This window comes from Lycorma delicatula, chromosome 4, assembly GCF_047948215.1.
Source record: "Lycorma delicatula isolate Av1 chromosome 4, ASM4794821v1, whole genome shotgun sequence".
Taxonomy (NCBI): domain Eukaryota; kingdom Metazoa; phylum Arthropoda; class Insecta; order Hemiptera; family Fulgoridae; genus Lycorma; species Lycorma delicatula.
The window spans coordinates 45,301,968-45,329,636 of record NC_134458.1 but is presented as its reverse complement, the minus strand read 5'-3'; the positions used below and the strand labels follow the sequence as shown (position 1 = coordinate 45,329,636).

Below are 27,669 nucleotides of genomic sequence, written 5' to 3'. Positions count from 1 at the left end.
AATTTTAATACTCAGTAATGGCTGGATGAGTTAATTTTAAGTTCTTGGTCTTCAGATAAATATTAAAAATACCTTTTGGCACGCCGGAAGGCGGAGATAGGTTTCACTGATGCTAAGTAGGGGATAAAAAAGATTTCCACTTTAAAGTTAAGAAAAACTTCAAATTTACTCAATACGACAGCGGTTGCATGTGAAAAAAGTTTCACATTCTTAGCATACAACAAGCCCCATCTTCTTACAATTCCAGCTACATTTTGGTCATCCCTTGCCGTAAGGGTTGGTCACATCAAAAATTGTAACCGAAAAAGGTTTTACGACCTCTTTAAACCGATTCGACACTGAGCCTATTAAAAGAGGTATGATTGTTTTTGTCTTGAAACCTCATTTCTTTCCCCCCTGGGCCAATGGTTGGTGATATAAAAAACTTTACTTAGATAAGTTTTAAGCCCTTATCCAAAGAACAGTAGGAACTTTAAACGAATTCGATATTTTACTTAATAAGAAAGTAATAGCGATATTTTGTTTTTTCGAAAGAGCCTTCCATTTCCATCCCCGTGGTCCGATTTTGCCCATTAACGAACTCGACCGAGATTTTGGGTCGTTATATTTTATGTATAAATTTGAAAGTGAATGGCGGAAAATTACAGCAGTTATCGTGTCCACAAGAAATTAAAATATATATATATAAATGTATATATAAACTTTTGAACTGACGGTGGTTTGGGGGTCAGGGGATGTGAAACGCGAAGATATGTCGAAATTTTCCGGAAGTGAAATCATGGTACCCATTTTAATAGGTAGCTTTCTTATGAAATCTAGCTAAAAACTTTAAATGTACTATGAATTTGTTTTTTAACTAGCCAACAACAAGTTGTTTTTTATTAAATTTACACAAATTTGTAAAGTTTTTTTTTATATTTACGTGAACTAATTCGTATTGTATTACATAGCCTATAACTGTTAGATCCACTAACCTGTGTGCTTTTTACAGATTGCATCCACTAACCTGGTAAAAGAAAAAATTTGGGTATTTCATGTGCTCGTATAATCTACTATTTGTTAATTTTTAATTAGTTTGTAAATTATTAAAAATTTGGTTTGTAAATTAATACTTAGTGGTCTCTGTGAAATATTGCGATTTTTTCTGATATATTGTTTTAATTCGTTGTTTAGGATTTTTTATAATTCGTTTTCTCACAATCATACCTTGTATCAAATAAGCAATCTAGCCTTCGGCCCTAAGTATGATCTTAATTATATAAAGTTAATTTATCTTCAATCCCATTTTGGTTCAAATCAAGGAATACAAGAAGTATTCCTTCAACCGTCAACATTTAAATTGTTTTTATGAATTGAAGTACTTATAACAATAAGAATCTGTTCATATGCGTAATTTAAAGAATTATAAGTAATTGAAATCATCTATTTATAATCAGAACCGAATGTAAAACAGGAAAGAATTTGTTTTTTTTTCAGTTCGCGATTTTCTGAATTAAATAATATACTGTGATTGGAGTGTATTATATTCCATTAATGAGGTTTTTCTTTTCCATTTGGTACAATTTTTTTTTTTTTAATGAAGATTACTATTATTATTCTTTGTTGTTTTTTCTTTTTACTTTTAACTTCCATAAAAATAGCCTTAACGTTTTTAGAATTATATAAATATTCTTACGATGGTTCATTCGGAAATTTATTTTTTATACATAATTTTTTTTAGATCGACCTCTACAACGCTTACTTACTAGCTGTATTAGATTTTTTATTTCCTTTTTTTTCAAAAGCCTTCTCCTAATTTAAATAAAGGAAAGATCCGCATTTAATTCTTCATTTAGTCCTAAGATCCGAGTTTTGAAACTTTACGTTAGAAAATCTTATTAGCTGATAATTATGGGATTTATACATTTTAAGCTTATTTGTTTGAAGTATTCATGTGGTATAATGTAATTTTTTTTACCATTTTAAATGAATATTCCTCCGATTGGTCTGAAATTTTAACTCACCATAGCTTTAAATCTTTTTACTCGTAGTTAGTTGTATAAAAATTTCAAATATTTATCAAAATTTTGTTACTAGATTGTACTATTTTTACAAAAGCACTTTTTTCATATCTTTATGATATACTCGTACAATGGTATTTGAAGATATATATTCAGAGTGTATCACGAATTTCTCCCGGGACTTTCATAACCTATTCTACTCGTGAAAATAATGGAAAAAGTTTACATAAACATATATCCTAAAATGCTTTGTTTGCGAGTTACGGCTACTGAAAGATTTCGCTCGGATTTCAGCTACCTCGGTGAAATGAGATAGTACTGAAATTTTTAGAACGTTAATTAAGAGGCAGAATTAATGATCTCTTATGGTTTTTGACCTGAAAAATTGAATAAAATAAGTCTCCGACCCGTTTCTGCAGTAGTATTTGAGAACTCTGTGGTAAAAAATACTATTTTTTAGGTTTGACGAACAATAACTTTGTTAAATGGATGATAAATACATAAAACCTCTTAAACAAAACTTGTAGAAAATTTAATTCTGAACAAAATGGAATAAAATAAGTTGAATAAAACAAAGAAAAGTTAGAAAAATCTAATTTTATTTAGAAACAGTACACTAGATCTAAAGTATATTATATTTACTACTTTATAATAAATGTACAAATATGAGCACACCATTTTCAACTTATCTCTTAGAACAATTCTGTACTGCTTTTTTTGCTCTTTTTAGTTCTTCAAGACTGCCCTTAAGTTGCTCAGCCGCATCCATAATGCGGATAATTAATTCCTCACTAGAATATATTTTTGTTTTGTATACAATATTTTTCATCCATCCTCAGACGCAAAAATCTAAAGTTCTTGACCCTATCTCGTGTGAAATTTGTCTCATCGGTAAACAAAACATACTTGTAGAGCTGTCGATTTGTATTCCACCAGTTGCAAAATTTCAAGCGAAGCGGACCGTCTCCTGGGTGTAGATGTTGAACTGGCTGTTTATGAAAAGGATAAAACTTGTTTATTAAGTGTTATCCAAACCATCGAATGCGAAACTCCAATCCGCTTAGAAAGACGTCCTGTTCTGACGCCTGGACTGCGCTGAACTTCATTGACAATAATTTCATCAATAAAAGTGTCGTGTTGGACAGATCGTTCGTAGCTGGTACGAATACTAGGTAGTAAACCTGATTCCATTGCAAAAAGTCGCGCTAATGGTTTTGAGATCTGAAATCCTGCTATTAGGAAAACGTATTTCATATTCTACTGCAGCAGCTGTAGCATTACCAATACACACACCCAAAATGGATACCATATCAGTCGTATTCCTCTGTTGTAAATAAGTACGGCATTACTTCAATGGCAAACCGATCACGTTCAAACTAAAATTCACAGAAAACCGTCGTTAACGACAGCACAGTTCAAATATGGGAATATAATGAGAGAACTTCCTCATCAATATCAATCAATGATACCCAGTAACCGTGGAAACAGTACTTACGTTGTTTTTAATAAAGTAAGATTAGTTTTGGCACTGGTTAAATCTTTCATAAACAATTCCGTTTTATTATGGAGCTTAATTAGTTAAATTCAATACAAAATACTACTGTTTACAGTATTGTTAATATAATATTTTAAATTTCAGTAAAGTTAATGTAATAGATAAGGAAAATTTGTACTGTAATCTCAGGCCAATTATTGGTTTTATAACAAAGAGTGATCAAAGTGATTAGACGCGTCGAAAAAATAAAAATTTTGAATAATTTCATTATTACCAACCCGATAATAGATTTTAGAACGGTTAGAGAAATTCAGTTTAATACGAGAACATTTTTATATAAATATAAAATAATTTACAAGTTGATTTGGTTCTCTATTAAAATAAAGCTTTTAACGCCGCTTTACCCAATTTCTAAACAGACAGTACAAATTAAAATTAATGCACTTGCTTAGTAACCAAACAGCATCAGTTATGAAAACCGTCTAGAAAATTTAAACGCTTTACTATGAATCTTATAACCAAATTCATTTCCTCAATTTGATTTTAAAAAATATTTATTGGTATAATATATGTAATATAATATATATTAATTAAATATTTTGATAATATTTATTCTAAGATTACTACCATTATTGTTTTTATTATTAAGTAATGAAAAAAAGACAATTATATAATTATACAGTTCAGTAATTCAGTTTTAGTTAATGAAAAGAATAACTGTGCTGTCATATTTTACAAATACACCAAACCGATCTCTGCAGAACAACAGAGAAAACAGGATTGGAGAAAGAATTGCATCTCGTCCTCGTAGTAGTAAGGTAAAAATTATTTTTTTAAATCCCAACTTCAACGTTACCGTTGAATAAGCATAAGAAATTGGAATCCGTCCTTAGAAAACTAAATTTATTAAAACTAAAACTATCAAAAACTGGATGTTCATTAATTGATTTAAAAAGACAATAATTACAGTTTAGGATACATAAGGAAAACTAGAGAAAAATTCAAACTAGAAAAAAGGTACACTTGGGTCATTATAAATACAAACCACAGAAATCTGCTTAAGTGCAACTTTACTGGAAACTAGTGGCAGAATTAGTTTATTAGAAACAAAAATTTTTAAAAATGTATGTAAACAGAAATAAAATTGCTGGGAAACTTACTTTATCAATAAGCATGCAAAAAACGTCATTCTTGAATAACGATAGGGGAGTAATATCTAGATATAAAACTTATTTTAAACATTTTATATCATAAGAATATTAAATTATTTTCCCTTCCCTTAAATTTGTCTCATGGAGGGATAACTGTTTAATTTGTTTAAGGTTCATATGCTATTTCTATCTTTCTTGTGATAAATGTTTATCTTATCCAACCTAAATAAGATACGTGCATTAAATATCGATAGGCTAACCCAAGGCAATGGGCTATGACTTGTTCAGATATTTTTAAGCTAAGTTTATACTTTCGTTTGATCGCCTCAAACGACAATCGTGTATATAATTATATTTTTACTCTTTTTTTGAAAACTCTGTTAAGATACCTTTTATTTATATACATTTAAAAAATCTCTTATCACCTAATTATTAAAAACTAATGATAAATACTGTTTATATTAATATCTGTATTAAAAAATAGTAAATTTGTACATAATCTTTGAAAAATCATTGATAAAACAGTACGTATGTGAATACAAGTGCACTATATATTTATCACTTAAGTTGAATATGCAAATGAATAATGTTTTTTTTAATACCGTAGACACTGAACAGAAAAAATTTAAATAAGCTTATCCAGTGCAACTACTTCACATAAGAATAAATAATTTTTGTTTTATGTTTTATGAGTATCGTACTTTCATGAAGACTTCTCCAAATTTTTCGGGGACTGTACGAGTATAAATTTTTAAGTTTTCGGAAATAAATATTGCTTATTCTCATCTACTTTTTAATAACCGACTGTTAATTTTACTTCTGTATGTAAAATTTTAATTCTGAAGAATTTAATCTTTAGGTTTTAAAATTTTTACAAGTAAATATTCTAAACACAAAATGAAGAAATAAAAAAAAACTAACGCACCAATTTTTTGAAGTTACTCAATTATTTACACAAGCTCATCGTTGTTTTCACAGTTTTCATTTCTCAAATCTACCGATGGCGAAATACTGTTCTATCTCGTTTAGTTTTTTCTTTTTGTTTTTACATGTATCACTGAAGAAACTTTTCACTAGGTATCTATCTATTATATCTAGATTAACTATCTATATTATATCCCTATAACATCATATTTATGCGATAGCAGCTTCTGATATTTATATCTAAAGAAAAATATACACTTCTAGCTAGCGTTAATAGCTATCAAACTAGCATAATTTCTTCTATAAGAGCCAACGAAATCACAGATAAGACAATACCAGAAAATAATATTTAAATAAACAGACTAACCTTTACAATAACTGATGGATTATAGAGACAGAAGCTACGCGGGAAGGTAACAAATAAAATACAATTAAGTGTCCTACGAAAACACGTTGCCATCTATTGACAGTAATCTAAACTATAAAAAATATCATGAACTTCCCGGTAGCCGTGATATTTTCAAAAATTTTACATTTATTTTTTATTTCTAATTATACTTATTACTTCCATCTTTCTCTCTTTTTGCATTTGTAGTGTTGGAGTTCAGTGTTAAAGTGTTGATCGTATATGTTGATCTTACTTGCGTTACCTAGAATTCTTAGAATGCCGTGCACTTTCTTTAATTTTAAATATTACGAGTACAATTCGTTTAAAATTTATAAAATATCCTACGTTGTAAAATAAAACAGGTTCTGACGATGTACCATTGGTATCATTTGTATTTCCAGTGATCTATTTAAATAGTTAAAATTTATTACAATTAAGGTAATTAAACTCTAAATTAATCATAAGTACTAAGTAATATCTAAATTACAGCAAGGTGCACTCGGAAATTTTCCAGTATCGGAATGTTTCATTTTGTATAACAGCAGACCCTAAGAATGAGGTCGGTAGCCTTCGTGACAATATTATGAAAAATTCACATTCATTTCGATGTTTACATTGATATCAAGCAAAACCTATCTTTTTCATTTCAAATGTTTAAATTATTTTCGTGAATTACATATTTAGCGACTTACTTTGTTGTCATTTGCCAACGGATACTCAAAAGCAAGGATCATTTTCATGCGGTCTGATTTTTTAATTTAGGTTATATTCTTATATTAAAATGAAACGTAGGCCAGACTTTAAATTTAAACAATTTTTAAGTGAAAGGGCAATTTTTTTTATTTTCAAATAGTAGTTCCGGACCAGTGCATCCCTGTATTAGTCTGGACTTAACCTTAAAAACAGATTTTGGTTCCTCTTCATCATGTTCAAATTTTAACAAAAAAAACTTGTAATAATAAAGCTTTATTATGATAAAAAAAATAATCAGAATAACACGTGTAATGTGTTTTAATTAAGTTTATCAAAAACTATTTTATAAAAATAGTTTAATCATAAATTGGAAACTTGTTGGATATTTATATCGATACCATACTACAAGTCTCAAAAGATTTTAAAATACTGTACAAATTTTATATTTTTTATTTACATTAATAATGCAAAACTAATTTCAGTTTTTTGAGATTTCACCTATTTGTTATTTATTTGAAATAGGTTATAAAATGTTCATATAGATAAAAAAATACAGTAATAAGAATTTTAAAAACAATTTTAATTTTGTTTATTTTCTGTGTTATTTTTGGTTTGTTAAATTTATAAACTATAGCACTTAGGTATGAGTGTATGTATTATTATCGGGTTAAATTACAAGTAAATGACTGTTAACAAAATTTAATAATTTATTTTCTTCTTTCATTCTCTTTATATCATTTTATCATCCTCTTTTAAGCACCATATCTTCAATAAACATATTAAAAAAAGGCTGAGGATATGCAGTAGTACCCTTGTCTTACTTTTCTTCTAAGTCAAACCGTTCAGCTCATGCACCCTTTATTCTCATACCCATTTTCTATTCAGGTACAATTCTTTAATCAACTTCCTGTCTATCTTTCCAATCTACTCTTTAGCTTTTTAATATTTCTTATTTTATCCCTTTACTCTGACATATTTACCTGTTACTAACTACTTCTCACCCAACAGTTCTTTGTCCAATCACATCCCTTCTGCCTCTTCCTTTCTAAAATCCATGTTGTTGGTGTTAATATTGCTCCGTTTTTTTTACTCAGTTTTCTGTTCAGAATTCACAAAAAAATTCTGTGCTGAATGCAAAATTAAACTAGTTGTCATGTGATATTGACACTTTGGGAATTGAATCAATATTTTTTATGAAAGTCTTCTGGCCACATCCCACTGATCTAAATTGCATTAACAATTTCACCAGCTCATATTCATTCTTCATTAAGATATTTAATTACTTTTCTATCCCCACGTCTTTTACATTCTTCTTATGTTTTTATTACTTGTGTAACTTCCAATTTTAAAATTACTGCTTGTACCCCAGCCTCTTCAATTTCAATCTGACCTTGTATGTGTAGATCATTTGGATTTCACATTAGTATAGTTCCTCCATATATCTTCCATTTTCCTCTTTTTATAACACTCACCAGCAATTACAGCACTTACAGCAATTTCTTTAATGCCTGTACTCTTCTTCCATTTATCCCACGTTGCTGTTTTTACTTTTTCATACATTAGTTCGTGATGTCCTTCCTTTCCACATCTTCAACATCTGACCACTTGTCTGCAAGCTATTTATTTCTCTGTTGCTTTATCTTTAATCTACAATATTAATTATTAATTTTTTTAAAGATCATCTTTTCTTCTTTGTCCTCCCTGTTCTTGTATTTTTTCAGTTTCCAATTTTTTTTATTTCTTTAAATCATTTTTCTCATAATCCATGGCTTTTTTTCTTCTTTTTCTTCTTTTAATAAACCTAATTGTTCGTTCTGCTGCTGCTTTTTAGGCATCCTACATATTCATCTTGAATTTTTTTTATACTGTTGCCTTGTGCATTTTTCCTTCAATACTTGAACTAACATCCCTACTGTCTCTTTGCTCTAATTATTTTTTCCAGATTCCATTTATTTATTTTATTTTTATTTTTTTAATTCACTTCAATATTGCTTTCATATCTGCTAAAAAAAATGTATATGATTGTTATTAATGTCAACTCTTGTTAACCTTTATTATCATGTTTCTTCAGTATCTGTAATTTGTCACGAAGTATATTGATATCTGTTTTCATCTCCTGGTGATTTCAATGCAAACATCTTCTTTTATTGTTTTTAATCCAAGAATTTTTTATTAACATTTCAGTTGTCATACAAAACTGAAAAATAGTTTCTCTTCTTTCATCCTGTGTGACAGTACTACTTCATCTTCCCAATTCTCTTTACCTGCTATTTCAATCTCCCATTATTATCTTACAATAATCTTTACCTTATTCTTCCATGAATAATGTTCTTAATGTAGAGAAAGACATTGCTCTGAAGTTTCCTTAAATTCTGCTTTGAAACACATGCTATGAAATATTTCTTGTCTGGCTTGGAAACCCTTACCAGTAGCTTAAGTTACTATCAGTATAATTCTCAGGATCAATGTACCATACAAGCCCAATCACCAACAACAAGATCCTTCACTCCCCGAGTGAAGAAAATAAATAATACACAGTACATTTATGAGATAAATTCCTTTTAATAATGTAAACAATTAAAGCAAACAAAATATTTTATTCCATTCATTGTCATTGCTAATAGGGTTGGAAAAACCAGTAGGTTGGTTTAGAGATAGTAGATACTATACTATGAAAAACTCCATGGAGCCGACAAAGGATCCCCAGATTTTACATTATTAACTAATTTATTTAAATAATAAACATATAATAATGATAGTAAAAATTTTTTTTTGTGTGTTTCTCTAAGTGTGATACCATTTCTTTCTGTAAATACAATTTTTCTATCTCCCTTAGTTTTAAATAAATTATGTTTGAAAAAAAATTAAGGGAAAATATTGTTAAAATCTTTACAATTTATAATTTTCCATGGCCATATCTGTGTTAGAATTATTTCACTGACACTTCACTTTTATAAGTAGCCTCAGGCACTTCCTGAATTAATTTCCTATAGTAATCGGCTAGTAGTATTCCATTTCCCTTTATAGCGGCTTACCATCACTGAAATGTCTTCGTGGAAATGTTCATCGTGTTCATCACTTACGTCTCCAAGGTTGTCCGGGAAAAAATCCAGATGTGAGTGAAGGAAATGTATTTTCAAAGACATATTACATCCCGTAGCACTGTATGAAGTAAGAAGATGATTAACAATATCATGGTAATTGTCGGATTTTTGTTTGCTGAGAAAACTTTTGCGAACGTCTTTAAATGAAGCCCAAGCTGCACTTTCTACATTATTTAGCACTGAATTAAATACATCACCTTTGACCAATTCTCTTATTTGAGGACCAACAAATATTCCTTCTTTAATTTTTCCTTCACTTACATTCAGAAATTTCTGCCTGATGTAGAAAAATTCGGGACGACCTTCTTCATTGCTTTTACAAAATTTTTCATTAGTCCTAGATTGATATGGAGTAAAACTATTTTTTTGGGTTCAACTAAGGGCTCATGAATAATATTTTTCCCATATGAAGTTAAGTTGTCTCGTTTCTTCCACTCTTTGGTAACATACCCCTAGCTCGGCAGTCCCATTCGCAAAGAAAACACATGTACTTAATACAGCCTAACTGTATGCCTAACAAAATAGCTATAAATTTCAAATCACCATATATGTCCAGCTATGTTTTTTATAATTTTTTTTTTCAAAACTTCTTTCATCACATCATATGTCTCTTTCAAATTAATACCATAAGCGATTGGTATCAAAGGTTATTTGTTACCGTTGTGTAGTAGAACCACTTTTAAACTACACTTGAACGAATCTATGAAAAGACGCCAGTCCTCAGGTTTATGAACTTGTCCTAACTGTGACATAAGCTTGTCAATATTTGTGCAATAAACCAAATTATTTTCATCAATAAAGTATGAAAAAGTTCTTTTTGTCGGCTTTGAAAGCCTGAAATTTTTGTATTTTCTTGAAGTAAATTGCAACCTTGCAGTCTTGATCCTAACAGTTCAGCTTGATTTTTTGATAAATTTAAATTACTAACCAAGTCATTTAATTCACCTTGTGGTATAAGATGTGGCTTATGGGAAGATAATTCAAAATCAAAATCATCGTAGTTTTCTTTAGTACAGCCTGATTCTTCATCGCTGCTTTCAAAACATACATTCACAGGTGGCTCAGGAACTTGAATAATTTCACTGTGAGGTATAGGTCTGATTGTAAATTGCAATGAAGGATATTTTACAGTATATTTAGATTTTTAGAAATTCCAGATACACTTGTTAAATAAAAGTAATAATCAGTTACATGATCCTTTGGTTCACGCCAAACCATAGATACACCAAATGACAAATCCTTCTGTGTGCCTTTCAGCCATCCTCTTAAATATACAGAACAATTAGTGCATACTATATGAGGAGCCCACGTATTATCCTATCACCAAATACACTGAAAGTACAAATTATATGCTTTTTTAATTAAAGGTGTAATGTTTTTTCTATTTGATTTTATGTTAAACTCACTACATACATAACAAAAGGCATCCACATCATTTACACAATTTCAATGCATTATGGCACTGTACTGTTAACAAACTCAAGATAGCAATAAGACTGAACAAAATTAATTCATTCCTAAATTCAGTGCTTAATACAAACAACAGAGCTGTGTTTTCAGCTGCATGTTTTGACCTGCATAGACATGATTAATCTTGTCCATGAAGGCTCACTCTTCAGTATTAGATATGATATAATAATATGCGACTATGATATGATTTAATTCTTTGTCTAGTATTGTTTATTTATTTATAGCTTACAAATTATGTTAACAAAGTTAAACAATAAAAAATGAGCTAACAAAATACAATATAGGTGCTTAAAATGCTAACTATACATTGAAAAATGAAAAAAATTCTTTAATTAAAATTTAAAAATTTTTCTAAAATGTTGGGTGACAGAAAAATTCTGAGTTCATATTTGTTTTCAGCATCTAAAAACAGATTAATTCATATTATCTTAGGAAACAAAAATTATGTTTACCAGTGTAATTATTATTTATTTATATTGTATTATATTAATAACAGTATACATAAATATAAATTTGTTTGTGTCCATTTAATTGTAATAGAAAATTGTGATTATTTTGTGTTATCATCCCACAATTGACATCTCTGATTACATTTTTTGTATTAGAATAACATTTAAATGTATTGTGATTTCAGAATGATCCAATTAATATGGTGTAAACTTTTGCTAGTTTATTTCATAAGAATGGGAAATTGTGATTCTGATGCTTCTTCAGGAGCAGACTTTCTTCAAGCTATGATGAGTAAAATACAAATTGAAAGGTTTAAATCTTCTCTAGGTGTGCTAGCGAATCATATTTTAATGGATAAAAGTGATCCACATACTCAAGACATTCAACCAGAAGTTAAAGATTTGCTTTTTAGAATAATATTGCCTGATGAAAATTCATCATATGAATTTGAGGTTAGTTATACATTAATGATAACATTTTTTTTAAAAACTGTTTGATAGCAATAGTTGTGATAATCTTTTTAAATGAATAACTTTAATTTTTTGAATTAATAGCTATTTTTCATGGTTGCATGACTGGTGTTTTTCTTGATTTACTTTGTTTATGAAAGTGTTTCATATGATATACTAAGTTTGTTATGGGATGTATAAATTCTACAAGTATAGTAGTGTTCTAATGAAGCAAAATATTATGGAATTTAATATTCTACTGCATTGTAACTTAGAATCATAGATTCCACCCGAAGCACAATTTTTTCCATAGAATTTTATTCATGATGATGTACTTTCATAAATAAGAAGGAAGAATAATGTTTCCAAAAATAGTATATTATTATTATTATTAGTCAAACGGTTATAATAACAGATCATTCTTATATTCCATTAATTTATAACACAATATTAGAAAATATTATTGCAAAATAGAATATTATAATGAGAACATTATAATGTATATATCATTCCTGCATATTTTGTTTATTGCATTTATATATTTGTAAACGTTCTTGAAAGAACTTTTTGCAATTTATCACTCCTGTATATTTTACAGTTTTATTGTTTCCTTATTATTTTGTAGTTACCTGTTTTACTGTAAATTAAAAATAAGATTTTATGTTACTATTTCATTTTTTATCAACAATACCTCTAATACTGGCTGGCTAATATCAGAGATTACTGAATTTAACAAGCAACAGATCTTGAAATCTGTATCTTTCCATGTTGTAGATAAAGTAAAAGCATGTAATCACTATTCTTATTTGGATTAACGTACAGCTTACACTTTTTTAAATAGTGTCCCAGCAGCATCATTTTATTATTTGTCCATATTTCCTTGATTAATGCCACTTCTTTATGTTAGAAAGTTAATATCATATCATTATCGTAGCAAAACTTTTGTGTTGTAGTTTCTAGAAGGTTAACTGTATAAAGATTAATAACGGAAGTGATAGTGTTCACCCTTCAGATTGCACATTGTTTAGTTTTCTCATTTGCTAGCCTTCTTAAAACAACTTGACAATTTCTGTTGCTTAACTTATTATTAAGATTTCCTAATCAACACAAGTTCACTTTGTGGAATCACATTCTTCAACTGTAGTTAAATTAAAACATACCACCATTAAAAATCAATGCTCTGTTATACTTTTACTTTCATTCTAAATTTAAGAATTCAACTTCTTTTAACATAACTTTCTGAAATGCTGATTGTATATCCCTCCCATATTTTAATTTACAAAAAAAAATTTATTTTTACTGATGTTTAACTAGGAACCAGCATATCCACCAGTTCATGAAGATGCTGATGAAAAACCCTACCAACAATCAAATTTGCCACTTTCAAAACAAGAATTGTTGGCATTATACCATGCTGCTTTGAGTAAGGGTACAAGTTTGAATGTGTCTACAATGCCTATGTTAACTAATAGTAATGGTATGTATAAATTAATCTCATATAAACATTATTTCTAGTAAAGATTAACCAAATTACAAAGGACATAAGCTGAAGACATTAAATTTATTTATTTTTTTTTTAAATTAATTAGTACTACTTACTGTTTTTTCTGTTATTTACATTTAGCAATTTTGCAGGGATCTCTGCTTCTTCAGAGTAGATATTCTTGTACAAAATAAGTAAAAAGCATCAAAAACTGTAATACATACATATTGTCTAAATTGTTAATTTTACTAAGAATGTAAAATAACCTACTCTGCCACAATTACAGTTTACTTGTAAATAATTAATTAATGTTTATTGCTCTTTTTTTAATTAATGTTTGCTGAATATTTTGTTTATTGCATTTATATTTCTGTAAACGGTCTTGAAAGAATTTTTTTCTTATTTATCATTCCTGTACAATATTTTATAGTTTTACTATTTCCTTATTTTTTTGTAGATATCTGTTTTATTATAGATTTAAAATAAGATTGGATGTTACTATTTTACATATTGATATAATAATATTTTTATACGTTTTTTAATTAGTTATTTTTGTTTAATCTATATGCATAATTTTAAAGAATATAAAAAATATTTAACAGAATGCAAGGATATCAGAAATATGCAAGAATATTTTATCCCCCTATTCACTGTAGAGCCTGGATTCAGTCCTTTGCTCCTGGGTATTTCTATTTATCTGATAGGTATTTAACTTTTATAGGCGGTACATGTATTTTTAGTTAAAGATAGATAGAGTTTGGGATTTTATCTCTTTTAATGCTGTGAATGTACTCATTTTACTTTGCGCTTTAAATTTGCATTTGTATATTAATCTTTATAAGTCTCATATTATTACAACCATTTATGATTACCACAAAATTCGTTAAAAACTATAAAATTAATTGCCTAACAGAAAACCACGCATGTACTAAATTTTTTCAGCTTTTCTTTACTTCCTTATTAACTTCATATAGTAGAGCTTGAATTAGTTGCCTTTAATTTTCCTAAATTTCTGAACTTTTGCCCAAGGGATAGTCTTTGGTAATAAATTAATGCTGGTAAATTAAATTGGTAATCAATTTATAAATTTTGGTATAAAAAAAATATATGAGAATATCTGTTCCAAAGGGAAGTTTTTTCATTTATTTTACATTGTTTTAAAACTGACTTAACTGAAAAAGGAAGTAAAAATCAGGTATATTTTTTAGAAACAGCTGGAAAGTGGCCATTTTTATTATGAATTTTGCATGTAAGTAATAATGAAAAAATAAAGCTTTAACATAAGCCATGCATCCAATTTTTGCAACTTTTCATTGATGAAATGTATGGCTTTAAAATCAGGCTTCACCTTTCATTTTACTTTCCCGTCTTGATAGCGCTATAGCACTTGAAGGGAAAGTATTGTTATCAGTCCAATTAAGGCATAAGCAGTTTTCATAGAATCTTGACATTTTAACACCTAAAGGACCCAAAAAACCAAAAAATTGGATGGAAATTTTCTGAATGTTAATGTTTATATGTAGTGTGTGTGTTCAGTGTTGGCCTCTAAATCACCTTATATCTCCAGAACTACTGGACCAATTTTGACCAAACTTGGTCAGATTACTTCTACGTATGGGACATTGATGTCATTCAATTTTAAATTTAGAAGGTCAAGGGGGTGATGCTGTACAGCAAGCTCACCCTCAGTATTTTTCTTGGACACATTTTTTAACAATTAAAAATAACAGTATTTGCAAATAAAATTTTTTGCAAAATCGCACCCCGACCCCAAAACTGCTGTTGCAGTCGTCTGCTAAGTTGTGACGTCACAGGTGAGCTGTAGAATTAAATTAACGAATAATATTTAAAGTGTAAAAATATAACTCAGTCTGGCTGGGTATAGAGCCTGCTAGACTCAGTACCTGGTGCATTAAGCTTTACGGCTACACCAGTCTGCCTACCGTTCAAGCCAAATTTGTTCTATGTAATTTGTGAAATTACATTAGTTTAGTTATTGCCGACTGTCGCCGCTAGTTCCATCACACCTGCACGAATTAAATATTGTATGCGCACGTGCTTCAGTTAGAATCATTGAATTTAATAAACAAAAAAATATTATATTTAAATAAAATTATAAATATTTAAATTAAGTTTTGTATGTATGTGTGTGTAAGCCGTGCATCAGAAACAACCCACAGTTGTAGGACTCTCCTGGAACACAGCATGATGAGAAATCCTACAACTGTGTTGTCAGCTTTTTACTTACTTTTGTAAAAAAGCTGCAAGCAAGCTTATAGTTTTATTCACAGTGCAATGTAACAGTACCACATTATTACAAAATATTTGTATTTTATTGTTCATTTTCAAATTTATATATTTCATCGAATTTTATGAAATCTGCTCGAAATATCTGTCTGGATTTAAAGTTGGTCAATTAGATTAACCATATTGCATTCAAACAGAACATTTCCAGCGGATCAAATTATAACCTAAGTAAATTTAAAATAATCATTAATCAGATTCACTTGAAAAAAGTATAATTATTTAGTACCGTGCCTGAATTCATTATTTTTGTTGTAAGTATAAATGAAGATAAAATTCTTAGTTTTGCTTTTGACAGGGAATATAATAGAAATGACATCTATTAATATGCAATATTTTTCTTATCAATGTGTGCTACTATGAACTGTCAATACAATGTAACAAATTACTTTTCAGATTTTAACAACTGTAGTTTTATAAACTGGATGACTTTTTTAACTGTACTCTTTTTTCCTTTTCATTGAGTCAGGAAGTTGAACTTAAGTCTAATCTTAAATCTACAACTACTTATTACTTAGGAAGGTGAGAAATTTTTCAATGGAGAAAAACATTTTTCAATTAAAAGCAATTTTAGCTTTTCTTTGAAGTATTTGTAATATTACTACTAATGTTATCTGGTAACTAGCTGTTACCAGATAACAAACTGTAATGTTATCTGTTGCTAGCTTTTAAGATATTACTATTTCTTTCCAGTCCAGCAGTAGAGTAAGAGTTATAACATAGAATTCTATAAAACAGGATAAAGAAAGTTATTTGGATTACTTTTTAATTTATCATTTACTTACTTGCAGAACATGATATAATAAATCCATCAAATCAAGGAACATTACCTGGTTATTATTATTACTTTTATCCTATTAAAAGTTTTATGAATAATGACACTCAACATCAGCAGCAACAAGAGTTAGGCGATATGGCAAATATGATGATGCAAACGCAAGGCCAAGGAATGGTAATGCCAGGATCACCTGTAAAACGATTTGAACCGTTATTTATAGCGATGGCAAGTTTTGTTGGTGTGGCTATGATGTTCATACTTTCAATTTTGTTCATGCCAAAATTTGGAAATATTAGATCAGATGTAGCAGCTGTTAAAGAAGTCACAGAAGAAGGAGATCTTTCAGATTTGTCAAAGATTGTTTTTGAAGCGATTGAAGGAAAAGATTGCAGTGATAGACTAGCTTGTGAACTCGGACAGGCTATTAGAGTTATGAAACTGGGAAGTAAACCAATCAGGTATGTCTTATAATAAATATAATTATTATTAAGTACTTCAGTCCACTCATTTTAACAATACCACAACAATTTTTGTTAATATTTACAAAAAAGGCATTGCAAAATGGAAATACATTTTTTAAACTTAATTGCTGTAACAATTTTGTAGACATAACCAAAATTAAACAATGTTTCAAGAAGGTGAGGAAAATAAAAGGCATTTTACTTGCAGGATTTAAGTATGAAAAAAATAAGCATTATTCATAAGCAGTATTAGTAAGAAATAAAATAAAATCTGCCTCATTATAAAGTTCACATTCAACAAAAGAATGAATATATTATACCAGCAGTATGTTTAATATTTGTGTATATAAACAAACTGTCAAAGCATTCAGTACAAGAACTAATCCTTTGATGCTGTATGTTCTGTGTTGGAAAACATAATGTAACTTCAAACAAACATAATGAATGTATTAAATCATTTCACTTGGCACAACGTTTTCTATGCACCTAAATTATTAAGTAATTTAATGATGCTATAGGACTAACATAAAATAAAAGACATGATAATATTAATAAGTAATTTTAAAGATACACAAATTTTTAAGTTGGAATTTTAGTATGTGACATGTCAAGAAAAAAAAACATAAAGCCGTTTTTAAATTTACTATAGTACACTTTAAAGTGAACATTACAAAAACTTTATTGAGTCTGAGCTACATTTTGCTTCTTGAAAGACTGGCACTGAAAGTACTGACTGTTATCATGCTGTGCTATATTTACTTATGTTTTGAAAGAACTTTTTTACTGGTGATGTGTGGGAGAATCTATGTAATTTAAATTGTGTTTGTTGATTTAGAATGTACTTTTATATGTTTTTCATGTTTTGAGTTGTCAAGTGTGTCCATTTTTTATGTCTAAGATTTTCAAGTACACAAGATGTAATTTTTTATAATTAAATGCATATATTATAAACTGATCCAAGCAATTAACAACTAACTTAAAGATTATTCCCAGTAACTTTAAGAATTTTTAGATTATTTATTAACACAACTACTTTTTACTTTCAGAGCGATTGAAATCTTTCTTCCACCAAATCTGGCAAAACAGCTGGCTCTTGTTCGTAAATCTGTCAATAAAAGAGAACGATGTGATTTTATACCATGTAAAGAAAAAACAGAAAAGAAAACAAAACCATTTGTCACTATTACTTCCCTTAAAAAACCATTAGTTATTAAAAGTAAACTATCAACATCACCTGCTGGTTAAAAAAAATCCCATTTTTGGATAGCACATTACCATCATTTAACATTAGGGTTTTGAAATTCTGAAAGGAAATTAACATCAACAAATTTCAATTATAATTATAAATATGTTGTAAGTATTTTGTAAATTTACTACAACATTTTTTTTTATTTATTAATTATAAATGAAATTTTTGGTAAAAACATACAGATTTATATGGCTGAGTTAGATACTGTAGCATACAAATTAATCTGAACATAGTCATTATTTAATAAAAGATAATTTTAATTAGAATAATTTTATACATGTACAATTTGTAAATACCTAGTATCTCATCCATTCTAATAGTGTCCTACATTCTTAATTATATTATACATGTGATTTAGCATAGATTAAAGTATAAGATATACTTTATTTCTTCATTATGCAATATACCTATGTTACTAATTTAATGAAGTCAGTTTTATAACAAACTTAATTTTTGCCATTGTTTATTTTATACCTGTCCACCAACTTTCAATTAATTTTTTTTTCTAATAGCAAGTCCTTTCCATTAGCATGTCCACGAACAAGAATGCTAGAAGGTTTGCTTCCACTAGCAGAATCTCTTTCTTTCTTTTATGTTCTCCAACTCTAGGGCATAAAAGATAGGATGCTATTGAGAAAATTTACAAGTTATGTAATGTTCTTTGTGTATAGGATTTAGTAATATTCATCAATTTTCTACACACCAACCACTGATAATTATGAACTGGGGAATTTACAACAGTAAATCTATACCAAAAGATTCTTTTTAACTTATTTTATTTGATGCTTTTCCAATATATGAACGTCTTTACCCTTTAATGCAAAAGTGTGAATCACAGGGGGAAGAATAACACTTTTCTAGTCTTTCATGGTCCAGTTTACATATGCTTTGCCAGACATAACTTTTTCTTTTGGCATTTACTGGTGTTAATAAGTTTTTTTAGCTGGCCAGCAAGTTTTTGTCTAGTTATAAGCAGTCGTCACTGAGCAATTGTCTCATGTACATTAGTTCTGATGACTATATACCTTCAATTTAACTTCACAATAGATAGGATAGCTAGGTTAATTTCACTGTTTTTTGTTAGAACAGATTGTGGTGGACTAGTTTTTTTCTGTAGATCACATTACCCTTTCTTTGAGGTGAGAAGGAACCAGTTTCTTAAAACTTCATTTGCAACTCCTATGCCAATACTACATTGAAAAGCAATTTGCTCTGTCTATCCATGTGCTCCAAGACATTCTTTTGTAATTACAGCCGTTCGTTATTTTGTTTGTTCAACATGAGGTATAAAAATGTGATTTTGTAAATAATTCAGGGAATAAATTTCCATAAAACACTATTTAATATGCATCGCTTATTAAATAAATAAAGAATGTAACTTCAAATTACTTTGAAAGTGGGTATGGTCAAACAGCATAGCCATAACACAATAAAAAAAATCCCAGTTTTGGATTAATTTTGATGCTACAGTTAATATATATGTACATTACATAAATCTATTTGATTCTGTAGAATGAAAAATGTAAAACATTTCAGCATATCACAAAATAATATTGTTTTGTTTTTTCAATAAATCTTACCTATTTTAAGTACAGTATTTTTTTATTCTTAGAGATCTGGACAAATCAATGATAAAGTACTGGGGTTCCATTTAAAACAGCAGGTTTAAATGTAATACAGATTAGTTAGAATCTATAACCTTTAAGATATCTATTGTGATCCAACAACCTGCTGAATTTGACCTGGAAAAACAATTTCTGAGAAAACTTAATGAATTTTTTAAGTTACTCAGACTTTTTGAATGATATTTACCATTAATTGTTTTAAAAAAAAATATATTTGTAGTGAATACACCTACATTCTGTACTGACATATACATCTAAAAGTTATGTGAAACCACAGATATATAGAGAGCCCACTTTTTCCAATTTTATTTAGAACAATTTTGTAATAATATTGAAATCCGTATAATATTTGATCTTAATCTAATTTTTTTTAACTACCCACCGCTTTATATATTTTAGTATCTGTATAAAATTAAGAAAATGGTAATAAATAAATAAATGCATACCAGTAAATTTTATCATTATCAACAGTTTTTAAAAATCATTCCAAGCTGTTCTGTATTAATAATTCAACTCCTAATATGAATTAGATGTACAAATATATGGTGTCCTTTATATATATATATATATATATATATATATATATATATATAAAGGACACCAAGCACAATCTGACTACTCAAGCTGGGAAAATATATCACTGAACATGTAGTTCTTCTTCTAGACTGCACCAAATGTACCTCATAACTGCTCCCCACTTCAAATAAATAAATATTTATTCAGATGAATAGATAATTATATACATTTTATATCACATCAGGAATAGGCAGCTGCTACTCCACATGTTACTAAGAAACTGCTTTACCATTTCCTCATATGATCAAGGAAAACCAAAAGGGAACTTTGAAACCATCGAGAAACATATATTACAAATTTACAAATAAAAACGAGAGTTCACAGTAACACCAAAAAATTTATATAATTCTATAATAGTGTAGCACAAAATCACAATAATAAATAATCAGTACACAATAAAATAACAAATCTGAAGTTTGTTAGTCAAAAAATATTTGAGTAGGAATGTATACTAGAAAAAAAACAAAGAATCTAGAAAATTCAGATTTATTTATTAAACAATCCATCAACAGTATCGTTTATAACTAATCAACAAAGTAACATTGTTTAGTAAATATAAATATATTTAAATTCCACAGTTTTTAGATATTAATACAATTATTTTTTTTTTTTTTGGAATAGACTAGATTAGCACAAAAATCATACAAAAATAAAATAAAAATTGGTTAATAATTATGAAAACTACTGTTGAAATAATTTGAATCAAAATATGTATAAATAAAATATACCCTGCTTATAATAAAATGTATAAAGAGCGAGTACATCTATTCCTGAATCATTTAAGTCTTTTCTACATGAAATCATTGTAAAAATAAAGGAAGTAAATAAAACTAATGTTACACCATATGAAGTTAAACTTCATTCATAAGCCACAAAAATGTATCAGTTGTATGCCTACAATTTTTCCTGTCATCTTTACAACACAAGTCTTCTAACTTCAGGTTAGAAGACTAGGGTTATGCTTGATATATTAACCTCAAATTTAGCTTCCTATTCCAAAAAAAAAGTTAAAAATGACTTGTTACAGCTGGAAAAAAGTGGCTGTACAATAGTAGGATTGTTTGAATTTTAAATGTCATACTTGTACTTGCACAACAATATAAAAAAAACTCGTAGGTAATATTTTAGTTTTTAAAAGAAATTCTACATGATTTTTACATTGTCTTCTATTACTGAATCTACCATCTTATATTTTAAAATATAATATTATATTTGTAATGAGCAACCTCAAAACTTGTTTAGAGATTTAATGATGAACAAGATACTGAATTTCAAAATACACCCATTATAACGCAGTTCAAAATAACATGAATATAGTTATAACGCAAACAGAATGTTAATGTTTCTCCAAAAAAATGGACTATCAGTAGAAAAACATTTCTTTTATGTTTCTGTAGGTGTATAGAAATGCATTTTAACCATGTATACATATTTAGTAATAAATTGGACAGAAAAATACACTAATAGTTAGCTCTATGAAATTACATAAAGGAAGACAAAAACATAAAATAATAATAAAAAATTTATATTGACTTCATCTTTTCCATTAACTTCACATGTGTTGTGTTAATGTAGTAATGTTCTAATAAGGTAGTGTTGTATATTAATTTATGGTATTTTGAATTCAAATAGGTATTACAGTACTGTATTTCCAATTAGGCTATAAGTGCTTCAAAGACTGTACAATAACCGTAGTTTACCATTCAATAAAAAAAGTGAAGTGAAAATGAAATCCACCTATAAAAATATAAGTACTGCACAATACATATCAGTATTGTATTATATTTTTATACATTTTATTTTATCCCATAATACTCTCACTTTTAACTGCAGCATTAGGTAATATTTTAATTATGTGACATCCCAACCCTGTAGAACAAGACACCTCCTTGTGACGCTTCTGGTTGCCACCCCCCCCTCTTCAAGGTCAACATGGGCTTTAAAAAGAGTCGTCTTTCGCCCTCTAACTTTTTACAACTCATAGCAATAATCCAGGCCTCATTGGGATGCCACCAATGTAAATACATCACTAGATATCAACATCAGTGATTTATAACTCAGCTTTTGCCTTCGCTGCAGACCTCATCCGGACATCTTGAATGTCTTACATCATTCCCCTCTGAATTAGCTAACCGAGTTTGTGGAAGCACAAACCCCGCACCTAGTTCTACACTTTACAGACCCAATTTGTGCATAATGTCTCATAATATTCGAGGCAATTGAATAAATAACATATCTCCAAAAATGTTATACGCAACAACAAAATTTATTTCTAGTTCCCTTAGTTAACTCAATTTTCAGTTCATACTCCTGACTTGGTTTCATTTATGGACTCTGGTCTGGTCTACCAGGAAGAGATGGACAGATCTTCTACTCGCACTCAGCTCCATTGCAGAGTCCTGTGTGACATTTACTTTCACTTACTACCATCATTGAGATGCTGCTACACCTCATGACTGCATGGGAATCCATGCCGTTGGCACTGCAGTTGCCACCCCGCTGACAGTGATGCTTGCTCATTCAAAAACTGTCCTTGTCAAAACGATGCTACACCTCATGGCTGCATGGTTACCCATACCCTTGGCAGTGCAGTCATCATTCCATGGACAGTTAACATTTAATAATAATCACCATTAATTTTACTGACTAACCGTGGCTCGATGCCAACACGCCTACCTCCAGCCAATCAACTGTCCAGGTGGTCCCTAGCCACCCAGGGTGCTATTCTACTTATACCCCTTCAGTCGTTCTGCTCAGGGCGAGGAAATGAAGAAAGCCAGCTACAAAAGTTCATTCGCTGTGTGTCTTCCAGTTGACTCACAGATCAAAAAGGAATTTACTCTCTCGAGCTCCCTAACAACTCTTAGTACGTTCAGCCTCATACCAGGGACAAACACAAAGGACATGGTCCACTGTGTCATCTACCCTACAGTCCGAGCACAAGACCAAATCAGTCAAACGAAACCTAGTCAAACTATTTCTAAAAACACCACGTCCTGAAAGGAATTGAGTTGTCTACCGATTGGGGGAGACCCACCTAATTGCTCCCTAACATTTAGAAATATATCATGTGTGTATTAACCAATAGAAGAATCGTTCCACCTAACTTGCCAAGAGTCAAAACCATGGTCTTCAATTTCTCGCATATGCCAAGAAATAAGAAGGCCTCCCTTCTTAGAACATACCGCTTGCTATGTTCCGTATCTAAAATGTCAATTGGTTTTATGCCGGCGATCATAGAGACTGCCTCTCTTGAGACGATTCTGTAGCCTCCGACAACAGCTAACAATAGAAGACTCTGGGCTCGCAATAAAATGTCCCTATAACACTGGAATTGTAAACGATGAGCCCAGATGGGCGCAGAGTACAACAGCCACCTTTGTAAAGAATACGAGTGGTACGATAATTCAACTCCCAATCATGATGGATGACTCCATCATCCATCATCACCATCATCATCAACGAACACCAAAGAAAGCATCTATAGCCTTTTTTGCGACAAACTGAAGGTGCTCCCTGAATTGAAGCCTCTCATCAAGGATGATACTCAGATATTTCTGAATGGGGACATACCTAATCGGAAGGCCGTCCATCACAACCCACGGGTGACGGGTCGCGGCTAGATGACCTTTAAGTAACATCATAGTGGTTTTCTCCACACTGAAAACCATCTTATACTGAAGACTCCACAACCTTAGTACCTTACATGTCTGTGTCGCTCTGAGTTTAATCTCAGCACGCGAATTACCCTCAACCAGTAGCAACCCATCGTCGGCATAAGCCACGATATGGCAGCCACTTGGGGTCTGCAACCGCATTAGAGAGTCGAACTCAGACCCAGACGAGTGGATCTAAAACACTGCTCTGTGGACAACCTTTAGACAGGCTCTTTCCTACTTCCGAGCCGCCGTCGCGTAGAACGACGGTTCTGTCGCTGAAATAGCTCAAGAGAGTCTTAATCTCATTTTGCATGCAGCCACTGCTGCAACTGAATCAAGGCAGAGGGCCACCACAAGTTATTGAAGGCCCTGGATATGTCCAAAAAGACGCCGAGTACATACTTGCACTCGCTGGTCGAAGCCAAATCTATTACTCTAAGAATAGCCGTCTCTGTGCCCTTGCCAGGGCGAAACCCATATTGGTCGTCCATCAGTATATGGTCAACCTACTATTAATGCGGAGGTACAAGACCTTCTCGAAAACCTTACCTACTACAGGAAAGAGCGTCAGAGAACAACTTACAGTGGCAACAACTGTAACAACAACAGTGGCAACACTGTAAGAACAACTTACAGTGGGGTCCTTGTCGCCACCTCTGAAGAGTAGTTTCAACTCATCACGTTTTCAACACGCTGGGAAATATCCAGCAAAAAGCATCCTATTAAAAACCTTAGTCAGGGGACTAAGAAGCATTGGCAACGTGCGAACAAGGAGTTCCACTGTGATGCAATCATATCCGAAGGCTTTATTCCTAGCCAGGTTACAAATCACTTTAGTCGAGTTTGTGGATATACTGTGGTAACACGTATTGAGTACTGCTCTGCTTAACTGGTTAACTTTGATTGGTTTTTTGGTTGTTTTTACTGGTTTGTGTATTACGGAATTGTTGGCACGCTATCACTGGATACGTGTATGAAATTTTAAGAATTTTGGTTGACGGATTAATCAGTTATTGTCATTTTTCTAAAAGTGTTTTATTCTTCCCTAAGGAACTGTGTATAAGAGGACAACATAACCTGGTAGTTTAGTAAGAATTTATCTAAGTTATTTGTCTTGTTGGGGCAGGTCAGTAACGTCAGTTGTTTACATCTAAGAGTTGGACTTATAAAATTTTTGTGAGTAGAAGAAAATTTTCTAAGTGTAAGAGGTGAATTATAAGGGGGAATTTCCTTTTGTTATTACTTTTGAACCTTTTGATCCATACCCGAATCCTTCAGTATCTCGACGAATCCCGACACCCCCATACCACCCTCCGTCCTCCCAAAAATCCGACCTCGGATTTGGGTGGATACATTTTCGGACCCATTACATTTTGAGTCGTGCAAGGAGAGAAAAATATCTATTTTTGGTGTGTCAAATGAGGACATTATTGTTATATTTGATCTTGCCAAAGGCTCTAAAATGGAGTATGGGAGGAGGGTTTTAGAGCGCACTATGTCGTTGAGAAGACTGCTGAGACGTGGTAAATTGAAGCGAAGGTAAGTGGTGGTGGAAAAGGGCCACACGGAGGTGTCATTGGGTGAGCTTAAGGAAGAAAAGTTGGGAGCCTGCTATACAACTGTCGTAGATAATTCTGTGGGCGAGAAATTGGTGGCTGAAGACCTATATCGGACGATAAAGAAGATCACTGAACTTAAATTAAATGTTGTTTACGGGGTTGTAAGAAACAGTACTGGTTGGCTTTGTAAAAAGGTTTTGGAGTATGTGGCCGGAAACGAAATGAAAAGAATGTGATTTTTATGGAGGAGGATAAGTCATGAGTGATGGATCTCAAGAGTGAGCAGAAGATCAGAAGTGAGGGTTCTAGTATAAAGTTTTAAAGGAGGAGGGTACCTCTTGTTCGGACTTGTTAAAAAAAGTTAAGGTTAGTAAAGAAGAATTGGGTGAAGTGTTATCAATCAAGAAGGGAGGTGGTAAGGCCTTGCATATAAGAGTAAGAGGGCTTACGTGGACAAGGTTAACGTGGCACAAGTGGTGAAGGAGAAGTTGGCTGGGGTGAACGTTACGAGAGGAATGAGAGGTAAACTGGCATCCATGGCCATTAAGGATCTTGAGCTACACGTTACTGAGAGAGATATATTGTCGGCTGTGAGGATTGGGATGGAGAATAAGGACATGAACCTGAAGGTTGTGTCCCTTAGAATGGCATACGGTGATATGAGGAATGCAACTGTCGTGTTACCGCAGGTGGGGGCGGAAAGGCTGGTGCGTAAAGGTAGACTTCAGATTGGATGGGTGTTGTGCCAGTTGGCACAACCGGCACCACATGAGGCAAAGTGATGAGGTGAGATGTTTTCGTTGCCATGAGGGAGGGCATTTAGCTGTCAGATGTGTCAGTCCTGATAGGTCAGGGTTATGTTTTAATTGTGGGGATGCTGGACATAAGGCCAGGGAGTGTAAGAAGAAGCCTACGTGTTTGATGTGTGGTGAAGTTTGGTACAGAATCAAAGGAGTACAATGTGCCAAGAAAAATGGTTAGAGTACTACAAGTAAACATGAACAAGAGTTTAGCCTCTCACGATGCCATAATGGAAATTGTGAGGAGGAGGGGTGTAGATCTAGTGGTTGTGTCAGAGCCTAATGTTAGGAAGATACAGATGAGATTTGGCTGCGTGATGCTACTTGCAGTACAGCTGTATGTAGTTTCAATAGTAATATTCCAATTGTAAGCCGGTTTGGCACCAACTGTAAGCCAATTGGTGCCGGTTTGAGGCACGTGTGGCTAGAGACTGCAGACATTCTAGTTTGCGATGTATACGTGTCCCCAAATGTTGAGTTTGGCGTTTTTGAAGAGACTCTGGATGAATTGAGCAGGCTGAGAAATGCTGTGTGTAAGGATGTAGTAATATGTGGTCACTTCAGTGCCAAGAATGATACGTGGGGCGGCAGTGTTACAGATAGACGAGGTCTACTTTTAGAAGAGGTGATGGCGGGGTTGGGACTCATCTATCTCAATGAAGGTGAGTTACCAACCCTAGTCCCGGTAAATGGAGTGTCCTTTATTTCATCGGGACTTGCGAGGACGGCTAGGTGTTGGTCGATCCTGAAGGAAGAAGAGACACTTAGCGACCACAAGGCGATATATTCTGAAGTTAGTGCCTCGTGGTCACTGGGTGAGATGAAATCCGCTAGGAGAGCTATAAGTGAGCGGGGACTGCTGAAAGTAACAGGTCTTATAAATGAAAGAATTGGACATATGGTAGAGATTACTCCGGAGTTCCTTACGAAGGTAATGGCGAAGGCATATAAGGACACTTTGCACAGGAAGAGGGCCCGTAGAAAAGGTGTCTATTGGTGGTCTCCCCAGGTAGCTGTGGCCAGGCTGGAGTGCTTACGGGCTCGTAGGAGA

The 27,669-nt window shown here is 31.3% G+C and overlaps 2 protein-coding genes across 3 annotated transcripts in view; one reads left to right on the top strand and one right to left on the bottom strand.

Annotated features, from left to right (window-relative positions):
• LOC142323339 (zinc metalloproteinase nas-7-like) overlaps nt 1–5,733 on the bottom strand; it is a 52,324-nt gene extending 46,591 nt beyond the window's left edge. For both annotated transcript variants that reach the window (XM_075362836.1, XM_075362834.1), the window contains exon 1: nt 5,572–5,733. The gene's annotated coding sequence lies outside the window, so the exon portion shown is untranslated. The remainder of the gene's footprint in view (nt 1–5,571) is intronic.
• Nucleotides 1–18,458, top strand: part of LOC142323338 (uncharacterized) — a 29,422-nt gene extending 10,964 nt beyond the window's left edge. The window contains exons 2-5 of the mRNA XM_075362833.1: nt 11,860–12,127; nt 13,439–13,601; nt 16,703–17,147; nt 18,197–18,458. Of these exons, the coding sequence (XP_075218948.1) occupies nt 11,861–12,127; nt 13,439–13,601; nt 16,703–17,147; nt 18,197–18,395 (1,074 nt within the window). The 5' untranslated portion in view covers nt 11,860 and the 3' untranslated portion in view covers nt 18,396–18,458. The remainder of the gene's footprint in view (nt 1–11,859; nt 12,128–13,438; nt 13,602–16,702; nt 17,148–18,196) is intronic.
• Nucleotides 18,459–27,669: the final 9,211 nt, after the last annotated feature.